This window comes from Oncorhynchus mykiss, chromosome 8, assembly GCF_057628025.1.
Source record: "Oncorhynchus mykiss isolate SJ-2025 chromosome 8, ASM5762802v1, whole genome shotgun sequence".
In the NCBI taxonomy this organism is placed as follows: Eukaryota; Metazoa; Chordata; class Actinopteri; order Salmoniformes; family Salmonidae; genus Oncorhynchus; species Oncorhynchus mykiss.
The window spans coordinates 50,755,848-50,774,965 of NC_143029.1; the positions used below are offsets into that span (position 1 = coordinate 50,755,848).

At 46.4% G+C, this 19,118-nt stretch overlaps 1 protein-coding gene across 1 annotated transcript; it reads right to left on the minus strand.

The window, feature by feature from the left end:
* Positions 1-302: 302 nt before the first annotated feature.
* On the minus strand, positions 303-12,082 carry LOC110530004 (rhodopsin kinase grk7a-like). The gene is made up of 4 exons (XM_021612754.3): positions 11,277-12,082; positions 10,310-10,753; positions 2,497-2,777; positions 303-2,098 (listed from the first exon to the last, which is right to left on the minus strand). The coding sequence occupies exons 1-4, from the start codon at positions 11,871-11,873 to the stop codon at positions 1,759-1,761; spliced, it is 1,662 nt and encodes a 553-aa protein (XP_021468429.3). The 5' UTR covers positions 11,874-12,082; the 3' UTR covers positions 303-1,758.
* Between the last annotated feature and the right edge of the window lie 7,036 nt (positions 12,083-19,118).

The following is a 19,118-nucleotide window of genomic DNA, read 5'->3' on the forward strand; positions in this document are numbered from 1 at the left end:
CCTCCAGTAGTCTATTGATTTGGTCGCCTAAACAAATCCCAGGGTTGAGCTCTATTTTCCCCACCTAGCCTTTTCAGTAGCTAAATGCCATTTTGTAATGCATCTATTTTGGGGCTCCCGAGTGGTGCAGCGGTCTAATGCACTGCATCTCAGTGCTAGAGGTGTCACTACAGACCCTGGTTCGATTCCAAGCTCTATCACAACCGGCGTTGATTGGGAGTACCATAGGGCAGTGCACAAGTTGTCCAGCATCGTCCGGGTTAGGGTTGACCACCGCAGGTAGTAAGAAAAAACACAAGCTGTAAAAGACATACCTTTTTTTTTATTCAAATAATTCAAAATTCAAGCAAGTCTCTGATAAATGTCTGACATTCCTACAGTAGCATATGTAATGTTTTTCTCTCATATTATATTTACAAGTATATTTATATTCAGATTATAATTAACATATTTACTGTAAAAACATAATACTGGTCAAGATCTGGAAAGTTTGTCAATTTAAAGTTATATGAAATAAGTCTTGAGACAAGACAAAAGGGAAATGTGATTTTTTTTTTGTTAAAGGTTTTGAAGGCTAGCTAGCTAACTAGATTCTAACTTGAGATTTGTACATATATCTCGAACTTCAGACAAATCACATCAATGGAAGCAATTTTCTAGTTAAAGGTGCGCACACATATCTCAGGGAGGAAGAAAGCCCTAAAAATTCAAATTTTTTTTTGGGGGGGGGGGCTGGTACAAGAACACAACTGCTCTAAATGTTCAACTTTCGAATATAGAGTGTCTTTTCTCTACATTCCTCTCTCCTGTCAAACCAGGGCATAGAACCTTTTCAAACACAAGAGTTGAGCATTCTTCCAGTTCTGACTAGCACCTAATCTGTGGATTTCTCCCCTCTCAGTGCATAAATATACATATTTATATTCATATACAACACCGTTTTAAAATAAAACTAGATGCTGGACTGTGAAGTCCACCTGCTTGGAAATGTAGTGATTGACTTCACTGGGTTTAAAGGTGAAGAGTCACTGTAGGTAAGTAAATGTTACCTCCACCACATTTCATTTGAAATAATTTCTGTTGGTAGAAATCATCATTTATTTGCTTTTGATTGCTTCCAGGTGAAATTTGTAATAAGGTGAAGTGTCCCAAAAAAAGTTATCACCTCTGCCTTTAGAGAGGCAAAAGGAATGTAGGGGGTGGGGGGAGCGAGAAAAAAAACGTAGCCGTATCAAATTAAATTAATGCACCACAATCAAGGACGAGATCCCAACCATATTCCTGAACTAATTCATTCAGCATATCGTGCTCCATTGTGGCCAATGCCTAGGTTTGAGGGCTAGCACTGCTGTCTGCATATGCTAATCTTTCTGGTGCAGGTTGTATGTAACCAGAGGACTGTATTTATCCATTAATCATATAATGTTTTTGTATCCACAATATGAATTTGTTGTATTTTACTCTTTTACTCTTACTTCATGTTGACCAGGGGGGCACTACTACATCATGTGAAACATCTGGGAGTAGCTGCAATCTGAAGAGACAATACCAATCTTGGTAAAGCCACATTTGGCTACTAAAATCAATGGCAACCAACCCGTTCCAGGGAAGGATACCTCATCTCTCTCTCTCCTGCTGCTCTCCTCCCTTGTAAAATAATTTGTGTGTGTAATTTTTTGTTGTAATTTTACAGAACATGAGCGAATCAGTTGATGTGTTGGTGACACACTTGTGTATATATGTGCCAACTTTGGTTGCTCACAGCAGTGTGCACGTGCCAGACTTTCCCTCGTCGTCACCCCCCCCAGCGGACTCTTTCCTGTTGGGGTCATTGAGCTCGTCAAACAGTCCCGTTTCTATCATCTCCTGTTGCCATGGAATGGCCACGGCTCCCGTGCCAATCTCCTTGAAGAACTTCTCATCGTTGGCATCAAACACAATGCCCTTGATCTCAGAGAACTCAGCAATGTCGCCAGTGTCCTTGGCGTACACCACGTTGGGCTTGGGCACCCAAGGGGGGTCGATCAGACCAGCCTCCAGACGAGGGAAGTTGATGGCCTTGAACCACTCGTGTTTTCGGGGATCCTCGCCTCCTCCCCTGTAGAGGACAGAATTTTGACACCTCCGCATTAGGATCATACTGGCAGGTCAAGGCTAAATAGGTTTACTACACAGTTGACTAGTTGTTTTCAGAGTGCATTGGATAGTCTTGATTCTGCCTTGATCAATTGTAATGTAGGTAGATGACTAATAACCGAGTTGAAAATCTGTTGTATCAGCATGCTAGCATTGGAACTGGAAATTTAATGGAATTGAAAAGGAATGGCCAACCCTTGCCATCAAGCTAGCCAGACAGCCAAAACGCTATTATCCCAGCAATGGTGAGCTACCTGACTTGAAAGGGCTGTTTCTTCATAAATGACAACATCAGTAGAAAATAGAGAATTGTTATTATTGCAAATATTAGTCGTAGCCTGGACGGACCGATGCTCTTACTTGCAGCCCAGGCGTTCATCAGTCTTCTTCTTAAGGAACTCCTGGATGATGGCCTTGGTGGGTGCGTCAAAGTTCTTGTGCTCCCATGGGGGTTCATCATTGATGATGCGACGCTGCACCTCCTCCTTTTCCACCTTTTGCTTCCCGGATTCGGGACCCTTGAAAGGGGTGTAGGCGGCCACCATCTCGTAGATGCTGCAGCCCAGGGCCCACCAGTCCACGGACGTCCTATAGGGAACATCCTGTAGGATCTCAGGGGCCATGTATGCTCCGGTTCCAGCCTGGGATGGGGTAGGGGAGGTAGGAGAGAGATTCAGGGAGTAGGGTAGAAAGATGAAGGAGACAATAAGAGGACAACTCATCATTGTACAGTATGTTTGAAATATACGTTTTAGTTTGGCACATTTTCTATACACACAGACAGACAGACACACACTCACACATCTATATGGATAACCATATACAATCATTAGCATTACACATGTGAGTAGTAATACATCCTGTTGAGAATGATCAAACCTGTGGTACTGTGGAGCAGGGATCATCAACTAGATTCAGCCACGGGGCGATTTTTTTCTTGACTGAATCATAATAATTTCAAACCTTGCTTTGTATATGATCACATGTATCTCTCTATTATGCGTGGGAATACTTGGGAACAGATTTCCAAAATTAAAATCACTTGGAGCTAATTTCCTGATGTTTTTACAGTCTTTTATGGCCAACAATGAACTGACAATGTCTGACTGGTATCAGATATCTATTAGATGTTATCCTGCATGAGTTTAAGCAGGCCTGCTTGCCAGGTTTCTCCTTGTACACTTATTTAAGAGGAATGGACTTGCCACTCCCATTCTTAAGTTGACTATTGACCCGGGGCTTAAACACTAAGCACGTTGAAAGCACCTCTCCAAAACATGGATTGCATTGGATTTTTCATTTCATCAGCTATGGAATACTCCCTGTGATTGGTCAAATCAAAAGACCTCCAAACACCTGATTGGTCCAGCCTTGACTCAGTGAGGACATTGGCCAAACAGCTGGGGAAAATGTTGTCCTCTAATTCCTTGACTTTTTTTGTAGATCCAAGGGCAATGGACGAGGGAGAGATCTCCTTGCTTACTCCATTGAGTACCTTGGGTATTCTGCATGACCTTTTCAACTTTTATTGTAGTAAAATGTAAATCTAAATCACTTTAAAACTGCACAACAATGTGGATATGTATGCTTTTACATGAAACCCCACAGGGAAAGTTATTTCATTGGGCTCACTAATACATAGTCAAGAAATAACAACACCACACATACATTCTTTAATGTATGGTTTACCTGATTTGACCAGTCTGATCAGGGAACAGATTTGTGTAATGCCTGCTAAGTAAGAGGCTTAAAAGGCCAAAGCCAGCCAAGCCTTTGGGGGGTTAGCCACAGCTCCCTGGTCTGCCAATGAGGACCAGAGAAGATCACTGGATAATGAGCTTACTGGGCTTCTATAGAGTCTGCAACTTACTCTTTGCCACTATTGACCTGCAGAGATGCCCCAATCTGTAAAACTCTCTAATGAATCATTTTTACAGGACAGCTAATGGTAGTCTGGTTCACATTATTGATACACATACACACATCATCTTAGGAACTAGCACAGGAAAAAGTATTCCACATATGCACTTTTCATCAAGTATCAAATCAAATTTATTTATTTATCAAATCAAATCAAATCAAATGTATTTATATAGCCCTTCGTACATCAGCTGATATCTCAAAGTGCTGTACAGAAACCCAGCCTAAAACCCCAAACAGCAAGCAATGCAGGTGTAGAAGCACGGTGGCTAGGAAAAACTCCCTAGAAAGGCCAAAACCTAGGAAGAAACCTAGAGAGGAACCAGGCTATGTGGGGTGGCCAGTCCTCTTCTGGCTGTGCCGGGTGGAGATTATAACAGAACATGGCCAAGATGTTCAAATGTTCATAAATGACCAGCATGGTCGAATAATAATAAGGCAGAACAGTTGAAACTGGAGCAGCAGCACGGTCAGGTGGACTGGGGACAGCAAGGAGTCATCATGTCAGGTAGTCCTGGGGCATGGTCCTAGGGCTCTGCTAAACACCCAGGTACAAACACAATTATAACAATTAACACAATTAGCCTTGTCTACTCTGAATCACCTAGACAACTTTGCAGTATTTTGTTTTTTAAGTGTTATTCTTTACATTATTAGCCCAGAATGTTTTTGTGTTATTACATACAACTGGGAATAACTTTTGGATATCAGAGCGGCGGTAACTCACCAGCATTACCAACATTACGACCAGGAATACAACTTTCCCGAATTGGATACTTTGTCCAGGGCCGTTGATCTGATTAGGCAGGTAGCCTAGTGGTTAGAGCGTTGGACTAGTAACTGAAAGATTGAATCCCCGAGCTGACAAGGTCAAATCTGTCGTTCTGCCCCTGAACCAGGCAGTTAACCAACTGTTCACTGCCCGTCATTGAAAATAAGAATTTGTTCTTAACTGACTTGCCTAGTTAAATAAAGGTAAAATAAAAAACTTAAAACATTCCAGAGGCTGATCCAAAACACTGCAGGCGGAGAAGAGGTATTCGGAGTGGACTTCTAGTCCGACTAAGGAGGCACACACACCACCCACCACTTCCGAGTATATTACTCACTAATTTTCAGTCTTTGGATAATAAACTTGACAAGCTCAGGGCGAGGATTTCCTTCCAGAGAGACATCAGGGATTGTAATCATACTCTGTTTCATGGAAACATGGCTCTCTAGGGATATACTGTCTGAGTCCGTACAGCCAGTTGGGTTCTCAGTTCATCACGCAGACAGGAATAAATATCTCTCCTGGAAGAAGAAGGGCAGGGGTGAGTTTTTCATGATTAACTACTCATGGTGTGATTGTGATAACATACAGGAACTTAAGTCCTTTTGTTGACCCAACCTAGAGTACCTCACAATCAAATGCCAACTGTATTACCTCCCAATCTTTGGTTATAGTCACAGCTGTGTATATTCCCCTTCAAGCCGATACCACGATGACCCTTAAAGAACTTAACTGGACTTTATGCAAACTGGAAACCACATATCCTGAGACCACGTTTATTGTAGCTGGAGATTTTAACAAAGACAATTTGAAGAAAACGCTACTGAAGTTCTATCAACACATTGACTGTAGTACTCTCGCTGCTAAAACACTTGACCACTGCTACTCCAACTTACGGGATACCTGCAAGGCCCTCCCCCGCCCTGCATTTGGCAAATCTGATCACAGCTACATTTTGCTCCTCCCTTCCTATAGGCAGACACTCAAGCAGGAAGTACTCGTGCTAAGGACTATTCAACAATGGTCTGACCAATCGGAATCCACACTTCAAGATTGTTTAGATCACACGGACTGGGATTTGTTCCGGTTAGCCTCTATGAATAACATGAACGAATACACTGATATGGTGACTGAGTTTATCAGGAAGTGTATAGAATATGATGTACCCACTGTGACTATTAAAACCTACCCTAACAAGAAATAAAACCTACCCTAACATCTATGGATAGATGGCAGCATTCGCACAAAACTGAAAGCGCAAACCACCACATTTAACTATGGCAAGGTGACTAGGAATATGTCCGAATACAAACAGAGTAGTTATTCCTTCCGCAAGACAATCAAACAGGCAAATGTCAGTATAGAGACAAAGTGGAGTCGCAATTCAATGGCTCAGACACGAGACATACGTTGCAGTGTCTACAGACAATCACGGACTACAAAGGGAATACCAGCCATGTCGTGGACACCGACGTCTTGCTTCCGGACAAGCTAAACACCTTCTTTGCTCGCTTTGAGGATAACACAGTGCCCCGATGCAGCCCGCTATCAAGGACTGTGGGCTCTCCTTCTCCGTGGATGACGTGAGTAAGACATTTAAGAATGTTAACCCTCGCAAGGCTGCTGACTTCCCTAGTCGCGTCCTCAGAGCATGCACAGACCAGCTGGCTGGAGTGTTTACCAATATATTCAACCTCTCCCTATCCCAGTCTGCTGCCCCCGCATGCTTCATGATGTCCACCATTGTTCCTGTACCCAGGAAAGCAAAGGTAACTGAACTAAATTACTATTGCCCCATAGCACTCACTTCTGTCATCATGAAGTGCTTTGAGAGACTAGTCAAGCATCAATTCACCTCTACCTTAACTGCCACCCTAAACTGCCATTTCTATTTGCTTACCGCCCCAATAGATCCACAGACGATGCAATCCCGCCCTGTGCAACTGGGTCCTGGACTTCCTGACTTGCCGCCCCCAGGTGGTGAAGGCAGGAAACAACAACTCCACTTCGCTGATCCTCAACGCAAGGGAATGGTGCGTGCCCTCTCCTATACTCCCTGTTCACCAATGACTACATGGCCATGAACGCCTCAACTCAATCATCAAGTTTGCGACACAACCGTAGTAGGCCTGATTACCAACAATGACAAGACAGCCTACAGGGAGGTGGTGAGGGCCCTAGGAGTGTGGTCCCAGGAAAATAATCTGTCACTCAATGTCAATTAAACAAAAGAGCTGATTGTGGACTTCATGAAACAGCAGAGGGAGCACCACCCTATCCACATCGATGGGACCGCAGTGGAGAAGGTGGAAAGCTTCAAGTTCCTTGGCGTACACATCACAGACAAACTGAAATGGTCCACCCACACAGACAGTGTGGTGAAGAAGGTGCCTAAAACCTTCAAAAACTTTTACAGACGCACAATTGAGAGCAACCTGTCGGGCTGTATCATTGGCTGGTATGTCAACTGCACCGCCCGCATCCGCAGGGCTCTCCAGAGGGTGGTGCGGTCTGCCCAACGCATCACTGGGGGCAAACTACCTGCCCTCCAGGACACCTACAGCACCCTATGTCACAGGAAGGCCAAAAAGATGATCAAGGACAACAAACACCCGAGCCACTGCCTGTTCACCCCGCTGTTATCCAGAAGGTGAGGTCAGTACAGGTGCATCAAAGCTGGGACTAAGAGACTCTCAGGCCATCAGACTGTTAAATAGCCATCAGTAGCACCTTAGAGGTGCTTCCCTATATAGACTTGAAATCACTGGCCACTTAAATAACGGAACACTAGTCACTTTAATAATGTGTACATATTTTGCATTACTCATCTCATATGTATATACTGTATTCTATTCTCCTATATCTTTGTCTATGCTGCTCCGACATTGCTCATCCAAATATTTCTATATTCTTAATTCCATTATTTTACTTTATTTGTGTGTATTGTGTGTATTATTGTGAAATTGTTATATATTATTTGTTAGATATTACTGCGTTATTTAAGTGGAGCTAGAAAAATAAGCATTTTGCTACACCTCAATAACATCTGCTAAACACGTGTATGTGACCAATAACATTTGACTTGATTTGATTTGAGGAGATGCTTCTAAACTAATCTGTTTTTTTGTTCTTTGTCTTCCAAACTCCTGTACTGTGTCTTTGATTGGTCAGATTTTTGAATCCTGGTTTGTTGGAAAAACAGACATGTTCCATAGAGACCATTCTACATTCTCAATAGGCTACATAAGTATAGCCTATCTTTAAATAGCACAAAGGTGCTGTACACAAGTTTAGGCAGTAAACTGTACACAAATGATCCCAGAATCTCTTTTTCACTGTTGAGATCAGTGTTTGTTGCAAGAGGACACCCCTTGACATATTCCCTACCCAAACCAACCAAACCCCCAACTTGACTTTCAACGCAGTCACTCAGCCCCAAAAATGTTCATCCTATAATTGGCTGGGCTATAATAACCACTAGGGATCAAATGGATTATATAATGAAGGCAGTCTCCTCTTGGACAGATCCTTAACGATCCAGTAAGCCCTCTCCAGATTTACAGCAAATGCTTTAGAGACAGAGAGAGGGTCCAGATAGAATATAAATTAGGTCAAAATTCACTAACCCTAACCCTGGCAGGACCCCATTTCCAGGGAAACATATTTAGCCCCATCATCTAATAGCTCATCATAGGCAGGTATAAAAATTGTCAAAAGCTCCAGCCATCCAAGTCATAGACTGTTCTCTCTGCTACTGCATGGCAAGCGGTACTGGTGCACCAAGTCTGGAACTAAAAGGACCCTGAACAGCTTCTACCCCTAAGCCATAAGACTGCTAAATAGTTAACCAAATACACTATATATACAAAAGTATGTGGACACACCTTCAAATGTGTGAATTTGGCATCCACACCGTTGCTGACAGGTATATAAAAATCGACCACACAGCCATGCAGTCTCTATATACAAACATTGTCAGTAGATTGGCCTTACTGAAGAGCCCAGTGACTTTCAACGTGGCACTGTCATAGGATAGCACCTTTCCAGCAAGTCAGTTTGTTAAATTTCTGCCCTGCTAGAGCTGCCAAGGTTAACTGTAAGTGCTGTTACTGTAAAGTGGAAATGTCTAGGAGCAACAACGGCTCGGCCGCGAAGTGGTAGGCCCCACAAGCTCACAGAACGGGAACGTTGAGTGCTGAAGCGCCTAGCGCATAAAAAACGTCTGTCCTCGGTTGCAACACTCATTACCGAGTTCCAAACTGCAACGTCAGCACAAGAACTGTTCGTCGGGAGCTTCATGGAATGGGTTTCCATGGCCGACTAGCCACACACAGGTAAAGGACTACCATATGCAATGCCAAGTGTCGGCTGGAGGGCTGTAAATGCTCACCGCCATTGGATTCTGGAAAGGCATTCTCTGGAGTGATGAAACATTTCATGGTTCGGACAGCATACAATCAATTTTTTTTTCAAGATCGGTGTGGAAGAACTTGATAGGCCTTCACAGAGCCCTGACCTCAACCGCATCAAACACCTTTGGGATGAATTGGAACGCTGACTGCGAGCCAGGCCTAATCACCCAACATCAGTGCCTGACCTCACTAATGCTCTTGTGGCTTGTGGCTGAAATGGAAGCAAGTCCCCGCAGCAATGTTCCAACATCTAGCGGAAAGCCTTCCCAGAAGAGTGAAGGCTGTTATAGCAGCAAAGGGGGGACCAACTCCATATTAATGCCCAGGATTTTGGAATGAGATGTTTGATGAGCAGGTGTCCACATACTTTTGGTCATGTAGTGTAGCTACCTGGATTATCTGCATAGACCTTTATTGCACTCTTGCACTCTTTTCATGTACACTGCTGCTACTGTCTATTATCTATCCTGTTGCCTAGTCACTTTATCCCTACCTATACACTGAGTGTACAAAACATTATGGACATCTTCCTAATATTGAGTTGCACCCCCCCACCCCCATTTCCCCTCAGAACAGCTCCAATTTACTGAGGCACATATTCTACAAGGTGTTGAAAGCGTTCCACAGGGATGCGGGCCCATGTTGACTCCAATGCTTCCCACAGTTGTGTCAAGTTGGCTGGATGTCCTTTGGGTGGTGGACCATTCTTGATACACACAGGAAACTGTTGAGTGTGAAAATCCCAGAAGTGTTGCAGTTCTTGACATAGTGCACCTGGCATTGACATTCATCTGATGTCCCTTGCAAATACATTAGAAGCTACAGACATGTGAACCATTGAAATTGTCACACTATGTTGAAAAGGTCATTTTCCTGCAAGCTTGCTGTCAGATCGCAATCATAAAGGAACCTTTCACGTCTTCAATTCTCTGTCTTATTGCCTTCATTGTCATGACATTCTCATAATCTCTTCATTCTCCACCATCCCTACTGCTACCGACTTTTGATAGTTTCCCATTGTCACAGTCAACTACAAGTTCTTAAAAAAATCCAACTTCAACAGGCTTACCTTCTGGGAGATGGTCTTTCCGGCGGGCAGCTCCACGGCCAAACCCAGATCAGAGAGTCGGCACTGGCCAAAGTTGTCCAGCAGCACGTTTTCCGGCTTCATGTCACGATATATGATATCCATTTCATGCAGATGAAGGATGCCTGTGCAGATCTGTGCTGTGTAGTAGATGATACGTGGCATCTCAATACCCTTGGTCTTCTCACTGACGTAATAGATGTGGTACCTGAGGTCACCGCCATTCATCAGAGTCATGACAAGGCACAGGTGGGTCTTGGTGTCGTAGGCGTAGGCCAGGTTGACAAGGAACAGGCTGTTGACCTTTTCCAGGATCTGCTTCTCCAGCAGGGCCATCTTCTCACCATGTTTCTTCTTCAGGCGTTTCTTGCACAGCTTCTTGGAGGCGTACATCTGGCCTGTGTTTTTCACCTGTACGGCACATACCTGGACAGAGGGAGGCCATGGGTTAAGAGGACTCCTGAATACCTCAGCAAAGCTCCCTAACGGTTGTATAAATGGCGCCTCATGACACTAAGCTTTGATACTGCCCCTATGCTCTAACAAGGAGACATTTGGTTTCTATTGACAATTCTCATCTTTCGGAACAACTCGATAATGATACAACCTTGAAAGTATGCATAGAAGAGTAAGGTGTGATGAAATGGATAAAAAAAATTAAGATCTGTGGGTCAACTTTTAGAGAGAGAGATTAGTTCTTTGCAAAGACAAACTGAGGTGCTAACTGAGGTGTATTTTGTACTAATAGACACTGTGCATCAGTGAAACTATGGGAAAGACTACATAGGATTAATCATTTATTTTGTGCATAGTTCTTGTGTGCATTTTCCTGTTGTCACAAAGGTTTTACATATTCATTAAATAGATAATATTGCAGATACATATTACTGACACATTTTGCACATGTTGCCAAGACATGCTGCTACTGTATTGGTTTCTACATGCTTACCTCTCCGAAACCTCCCTTGCCCAGAGTTCTGAACTCGTAGAAGGTTTTATCACTGATGGGCTGCTTCTCGTACTCCTTCCACTGCAGAAATTTGTCAAAGAAGGGGCTAGTTTGGTAATCCGTGAAGGGTTTGCCTTTCAGAAACTCCCGTGTGGCTTCCTTCACCTTAACATTGATCACTTCATCAAAGTCATTGTCCGTCACTGCCTTGCACTTGTCGGCTACCTCCGCAGTGAGGTAGGTCAGGAAGTTCTTGGAGGCGTCCTTGCAGAACTTGTTTATCATGTTTGTCCTCTGCTTGTCCTTGTCAGCGCCTTCCGCCAGATCCCAGTCATTCAGCTCATCCAGGAACTCAGCGGCATTGATGTACTCTGGGGTAGCAGCCAGGAACTGCCGGAAAAACTTCTTGCCGATCGGCTGCCTCTCGCAGAGCGACTCAAAGTTCTTATCCACAGTTTCCCTGATGGCGACACACTGCTCGGCCTTAGGTAGTGACAGACTTCGACGACGCTTTTTCATTTCCTTGTCGTCGCCACCCTGGGCTTTCAGGTAGGCCGTGTTGGCCACAAGGTTATCCAATCCCCCCATGTCACACATCTTGGCGGCTTTGTCGATCTGTCCCACCTACGCGACTGGGTTCTTCAGCGGTTCCTTAGGATCCCTTGCTCGGTGCAGTGTGTTTCTGAGTGTGCGTGTCTGTGTGAGTGTGCGTGTCTGTGTGAGTGTGCGACTCACTCCAAAGCCAGGGTGTGAATGAGCGACTACACCACAAGTACCTGCAGACCTAAGACACACTGACACACCCAGTAATTACTCATTCAGAATTAAATACCTGGGAGGGATTTTGACTTAAGGATATTTGTGTGGTCTATTCGCAGATGCTGGTCACGGAAAGGGAAACGTAAGAAGGTTCTCTCCTAAGAGGCTTTATGGCTCTCTATATTTGGCCCGTTGTCGACCTGTGACTTGCGGGGCCCATTGAGTTCTGTTGACTAAAAACTAAGGGCGAGATGATGTGAAGAAAGGAAGAAGATCTGTCTGCACACACTCATACACACAAACAACACACATACTCACTCAAACATCCCTCATCCACATGCCCTTTTGTTTTCAACAAACCAACATTTATTGAAAACAAGAGAGGGATCAAGAGTTGCAAGTAGAGTAGAGTAAACAATGGCCTTGCAAAGAACCAGGTCAACAAAGGTAGCTCTCTTGACTTTTTCGCTTTCTGTCTCCCAGTATCAGCAGTTCACTTCAGAGAGCTTACTCATAATCTGATTGCCTCTCCTTCCTCCCCACCGCTCTCTCTCTCTCTCTCTCTCACGCACACACACACAGACACACACTGAACTCAGAGCACAGAGACACATTGTTAACTGCATGGGATAACTTGTTCTTCATTTGAGCTAACATACAGAAACATTTGAAAGTAAATGTTAAACCTTGAGCACTCTACCTCCCAGGGCTCCTCTGGCCTCAGCCATGTGACAGGCTAAATGGGGGATATCAGATCGGCAACAGATCAGAACGATTCATATCGTTTGGGAATGATTGGATATTTTTACTGTGGAGCCAGTACAGATTGATCTCCTAATGATTCCTGTTTGCTGTGTCAATGTCACTTAAATACAGTGAACCACGTGGGCATGATATTGATGTTGCTCATACAGGCATTTTGCCAAACCAAATATCAAATACACTACATGACCAAAATAATGTAGACACCTGCTCGTTTAACCTCTCATTCCAGAATCATGGGCATTAACATAGAGTCCCCTCTATGCTGCCATAACAGCCTCCACTCTTCTGGGGAGGCTTTCCACTAGATGCTGGAACATTGCTGATGGGGCTTGCTTCAATTCATTCACTAGAGCATTAGTGAGGTCAGGCACTGATGTTGAGCGATTAGGCCTGTTTCACAGTCGGCGTTCCAATTCATCCCAAAGGTGTTCGATGGGGTTGAGGTCTGGGCTCTGTGCAGCCCAGTCAAGTTTTCCACCAACCAACCATTTCGGTTTGGACCTTGCTTTTGCCACAGGGGAATTATCATGCTGAAATAGGAAAGGGCCTTCCCCAAACGGTTGCCACAAAGTTGGAAGCACAGAATCATCTAGAATGTCATTATATGCTGTAGCTTTAAGATTTCCCTTCACTGGAATTAAGGGGCCTAGCCCAAACCATGACAAACATCCCCAGACCATTATTCCTCTTCCACCAAACTTTACAGTTGACACTATGCATTGAGGCAGGTAGAGTTCTCCTGGCATCCACCAAACCCAGATTTGTCCATCAGACTACCAGATGCTGAAGCCTGATTCATCACTCCAGAGAAAGCGTTTTCACTGCTCCAGAGTCCAATGGTCGGCAAGCTTTACACCACTCCAGCCGCATGGCATTGCCCATGGTGGTCTTAGGGTTGTGTACGGTTGGCCATGGAACCCATTTCATGAAGCTCCCGACGAGCAGTTCTTGTGCTGACGTTGCTTCCGGATGTGATCCAGTTATAAAAGATTCCTGTGGAAGTAAATTGGACTTTCTGCTTATGACCTGAAAGAAGAGGACATTGTTGTGTAATGAGTTGTGTACTTTTTAGTTGTTTGACATACAGTGCCTTGCGAAAGTATTCGATCCCCTTGAACTTTGCGACCTTTTGCCACATTTCAGGCTTCAAACATAAAGATATAAAACTGTATTTTTTTGTGAAGAATCAACAACAAGTGGGACACAATCATGAAGTGGAACGACATTTATTGGATATCTCAAACTTTTTTAACAAATCAAAAACTGAAAAATTGGGCGTGCAAAATTATTCAGCCCCTTAAGTTAATACTTTGTAGCGACACCTTTTGCTGCGATTACAGCTGTAAGTCGCTTGGGGTATGTCTCTATCAGTTTTGCACATCGAGAGACTGAAATTTTTTCCCATTCCTCCTTGCAAAACAGCTCGAGTGTTACGGTGAGTGAATGAGGACCCAAAAGCGAACTAACTTAAACAGAGCTTCTTTAATAACCAAACATAGGTAGGCTCAGATAGACCGGCAGATTCCGACAGGACAGGACAAGGTTACAGCAAACATGACGATAGTCTGGCTCAGGCATGAAACACAACAAACAAGAATCCGACAAGGACAGGAACAAAAACAGAGAGAGATATAGGGACCTAATCAGAGGGAAAAAGGGAACAGGTGGGAAAAGGGGTGACGAGGTGGTTAGGAGGAGACAAGGCACAGCTGGGGGAAAGAGGGGGTGGAAAGGTAACCTAACAACGACCAGCAGAGGGAGACAGGGTGAAGGGAAAGGACAGAGACAAGACACAACATGACAGTACATGACAGTACCCCCCCACTCACCGAGCGCCTCCTGGCGCACTCGAGGAGGAAACCTGGCGGCAACGGAGGAAATCCTCGATCAGCGCACGGTCCAGCACGTCCCGAGAGGGAACCCAACTCCTCTCCTCAGGACCGTACCCCTCCCAATCTACGAGGTACTGGTGACCACGGCCCCGAGGACGCATGTCCAAAATTCTACGGACCCTGTAGATGGGTGCGCCCTCGACAAGGATGGGGGGGGGGGGGGGGAGACGAGCGGGGGCGCGAAGGACGGGCTTGATGCAGGAGACATGGAAGACCGGGTGGACGCGACGAAGGTATCGCGGAAGAAGAAGTCGAACTGCGACAGGATTAATGACCCGAGAAATACGGAACGGACCAATGAACCGCGGGGTCAACTTGCGAGAAGCCGTCTTAAGGGGAAGGTTCTGAGTGGAGAGCCAAACTCTCTGACCGCGACAATATCTAGGACTCTTAGTTCTACGCTTATTAGCAGCCCTCACAGTCTGCGTCCTATAACGGCAAAGTGCAGACCTGACCCTCTTCCAGGTGCGCTCGCAACGTTGGACAAAAGCCTGAGCGGAGGGGACGCTGGACTCGGCGAACTGAGATGAGAACAGCGGAGGCTGGTACCCGAGGCTACTCTGAAAAGGAGATAGCCCGGTCGCAGACGAAGGAAGCGAGTTGTGGGCGTATTCTGCCCAGGGGAGCTGTTCTGACCAAGACGCAGGGTTACGAAAAGAAAGACTGCGTAAGATGCGACCAATAGTCTGATTGGCCCGTTCTGCTTGACCGTTAGACTGGGGGTGAAAGCCGGAAGAGAGACTGACGGAAGCCCCAATCAAACGGCAAAACTCCCTCCAAAATTGAGACGTGAATTGCGGACCTCTGTCCGAAACGACGTCTGACGGAAGGCCATGAATTCTGAAAACATTCTCGATGATGATTTGTGCCGTCTCTTTAGCAGAAGGAAGCTTAGCAAGGGGAATGAAATGAGCCGCCTTAGAGAACCTATCGACAACCGTAAGAATAACAGTCTTCCCCGCTGACGAAGGCAGTCCGGTGACAAAATCTAAGGCGATGTGAGACCACGGTCGAGAAGGAATAGGAAGCGGCCTGAGACGGCCGGCAGGAGGAGAGTTACCGGACTTAGTCTGCGCGCAGACCGAACAAGCAGCCACGAAACGACGCGTGTCATGCTCCCGGGTGGGCCACCAAAAACGCTGGCGAATGGAAGCAAGCGTACCCCGAACGCCAGGGTGGCCGGCTAACTTGGCAGAGTGAGCCCACTGAAGAACGGCCAGACGAGTAGGAACGGGAACGAAAAGAAGGTTCCTAGGACAAGCGCGCGGCGACGGAGTGTGAGTGAGCGCTTGTTTTACCTGCCTCTCAATTCCCCAGACAGTCAACCCGACAACACGCCCCTCAGGGAGAATCCCCTCGGGGTCAGTGGAGGCTACTGAAGAACTGAAGAGACGAGACAAAGCATCAGGCTTGGTGTTCTTAGAGCCCGGACGATAAGAAATCACGAACTCGAAACGAGCGAAAAACAGCGCCCAACGCGCCTGACGCGCATTAAGTCGTTTGGCAGAACGGATGTACTCAAGGTTCCTATGGTCAGTCCAAACGACAAAAGGAACGGTCGCCCCCTCCAACCACTGTCGCCATTCGCCTAGGGCTAACCGGATGGCGAGCAGTTCGCGGTTACCCACATCATAGTTACGTTCCGACGGCGACAGGCGATGAGAAAAATACGCGCATGGGTGGACCTTGTCGTCAGAGAGGGAGCGCTGAGAAAGAATGGCTCCCACGCCCACCTCTGACGCGTCAACCTCGACAACGAACTGTCTAGAGACGTCAGGTGTAACAAGGATAGGAGCGGATGTAAAACGATTCTTGAGGAGATCAAAAGCTCCCTGGGCGGAAACGGACCACTTAAAGCACGTCTTGACAGAAGTAAGGGCTGTGAGAGGAGCTGCCACCTGACCGAAATTACGGATGAAACGACGATAGAAGTTCGCGAAGCCGAGAAAGCGCTGCAGCTCGACGCGTGACTTAGGGACGGGCCAATCAATGACAGCTTGGACCTTAGCGGGATCCATCTTAATGCCTTCAGCGGAAATAACAGAACCGAGAAATGTGACGGAGGAGGCATGAAAAGTGCACTTCTCAGCCTTCACAAAAAGACAATTCTCTAAAAGGCGCTGGAGGACACGTCGAACGTGCTGAACATGAATCTGGAGTGACGGTGAAAAAATCAGGATATCGTCAAGGTAAACGAAAACAAAGATGTTCAGCATGTCTCTCAGGACATCATTGACTAATGCCTGAAAGACAGCTGGAGCGTTAGCGAGGCCGAAAGGAAGAACCCGGTATTCAAAGTGCCCTAACGGAGTGTTAAACGCCGTCTTCCACTCGTCCCCCTCCCTGATGCGCACGAGATGGTAAGCGTTACGAAGGTCCAACTTAGTGAAAAACCTGGCTCCCTGCAGGATCTCGAAGGCTGAAGACATAAGAGGAAGCGGATAACGATTCTTCACTGTTATGTCATTCAGCCCTCGATAATCTATGCAGGGGCGCAGAGACCCGTCCTTCTTCTTGACAAAAAAAAACCCCGCTCCGGCGGGAGAGGAGGAGGGGACTATGGTACCGGCGTCAAGAGCTACAGACAAATAATCTTCGAGAGCCTTACGTTCGGGAGCCGACAGAGAGTATAGTCTACCCCGGGGGGGGGGGTGGTTCCCGGAAGGAGATCAATACTACAATCATACGACCGGTGTGGAGGAAGAGAGGTGGCCCTGGACCGACTGAACACCGTGCGCAGATCGTGATATTCCTCCGGCACCCCTGTCAAATCACCAGGCTCCTCCTGTGAAGAAGAGACAGAGGAAACAGGAGGGATAGCAGACATTAAACATTTCACATGACAAGAGACGTTCCAGGAGAGGATAGAATTACTAGACCAATTAATGGAAGGATTATGACAAACTAGCCAGGGATGGCCCAAAACAACAGGTGTAAAAGGTGAACGAAAAATTAAAAAAGAAATGGTTTCACTATGATTACCAGAAACAGTGAGGGTTAAAGGTAGCGTCTCACGCTGAATCCTGGGGAGAGGACTACCATCCAGGGCGAACAAGGCCGTGGGCTCCTTTAACTGTCTGAGAGGAATGTCATGTTCCCGAGCCCAGGTCTCGTCCATAAAACAGCCCTCCCCCCCAGAGTCTATTAAGGCACTGCAGGAAGCTGACGAACCGGTCCAGCGTAGATGGACCGACAAGGTAGTGCAGGATCTTGAAGGAGAGACAGGAGTAGTAGCGCTCACCAGTAGCCCTCCGCTTACTGACGAGCTCTGGCCTTTTACTGGACATGGAGTGACAAAATGACCAGCGGAACCGCAATAGAGACAGAGGCGGTTGGTGATTCTCCGTTCCCTCTCCTTAGTCGAGATGCGGATACCTCCCAGCTGCATGGGCTCAGCACCCGAGCCGGCAGAGGAAGATGGTAGTGATGCGGAGAGGGGGGCGACGGAGAGCGCGAGCTCCTTTCCACGAGCTCGGTGACGAAGATCAACCCGTCGCTCAATGCGAATAGCGAGTTCAATCAAGGAATCCACGCTGGAAGGAACCTCCCGGGAGAGAATCTCATCCTTTACCTCTGCGCGGAGACCCTCCAGAAGACGAGCGAGCAAGGCCGGCTCGTTCCAGCCACTGGAGACAGCAAGAGTGCGAAACTCAATAGAGTAGTCTGTTATGGATCGATTGCCTTGACATAGGGAAGACAGGGCCCTGGAAGCCTCCTCCCCAAAAACAGATCGATCAAAAACCCGTATCATCTCCTCCTTAAAGTCCTGATACTGGTTAGTACACTCAGCCCTTGCCTCCCAGATTGCCGTGCCCCACTCACGAGCCCGTCCAATAAGGAGAGATATGACGTAGGCGACACGAGCAGTGCTCCTGGAGTAAGTGTTGGGCTGGAGAGAAAACACAATATCACACTGGGTGAGGAACGAGCGGCATTCAGTGGGCTCCCCAGAGTAACACGGCGGGTTATTGATTCTGGGCTCCGGAGATTCGAAAGCCCTGGAAGTAGCCGGTGGATCGAGGCGGAAATGGTGAACCTGTTCTGTGAGGTTGGAGACTTGGGTGGCCAGGGTCTCAACGGCATGTCGAGCAGCAGACACTTCCTGCTCGTGTCTGCCTAGCATCGCTCCCTGGATCCCGACGGCTGAGTGGAGAGGATCCGAAGTCGCTGGGTCCATTCTTGGTCGGATTCTTCTGTTACGGTGAGTGAATGAGGACCCAAAAGCGAACTAACTTAAACAGAGCTTCTTTAATAACCAAACATAGGTAGGCTCAGATAGACCGGCAGATTCCGACAGGACAGGACAAGGTTACAGCAAACATGACGATAGTCTGGCTCAGGCATGAAACACAACAAACAAGAATCCGACAAGGACAGGAACAAAAACAGAGAGAGATATAGGGACCTAATCAGAGGGAAAAAGGGA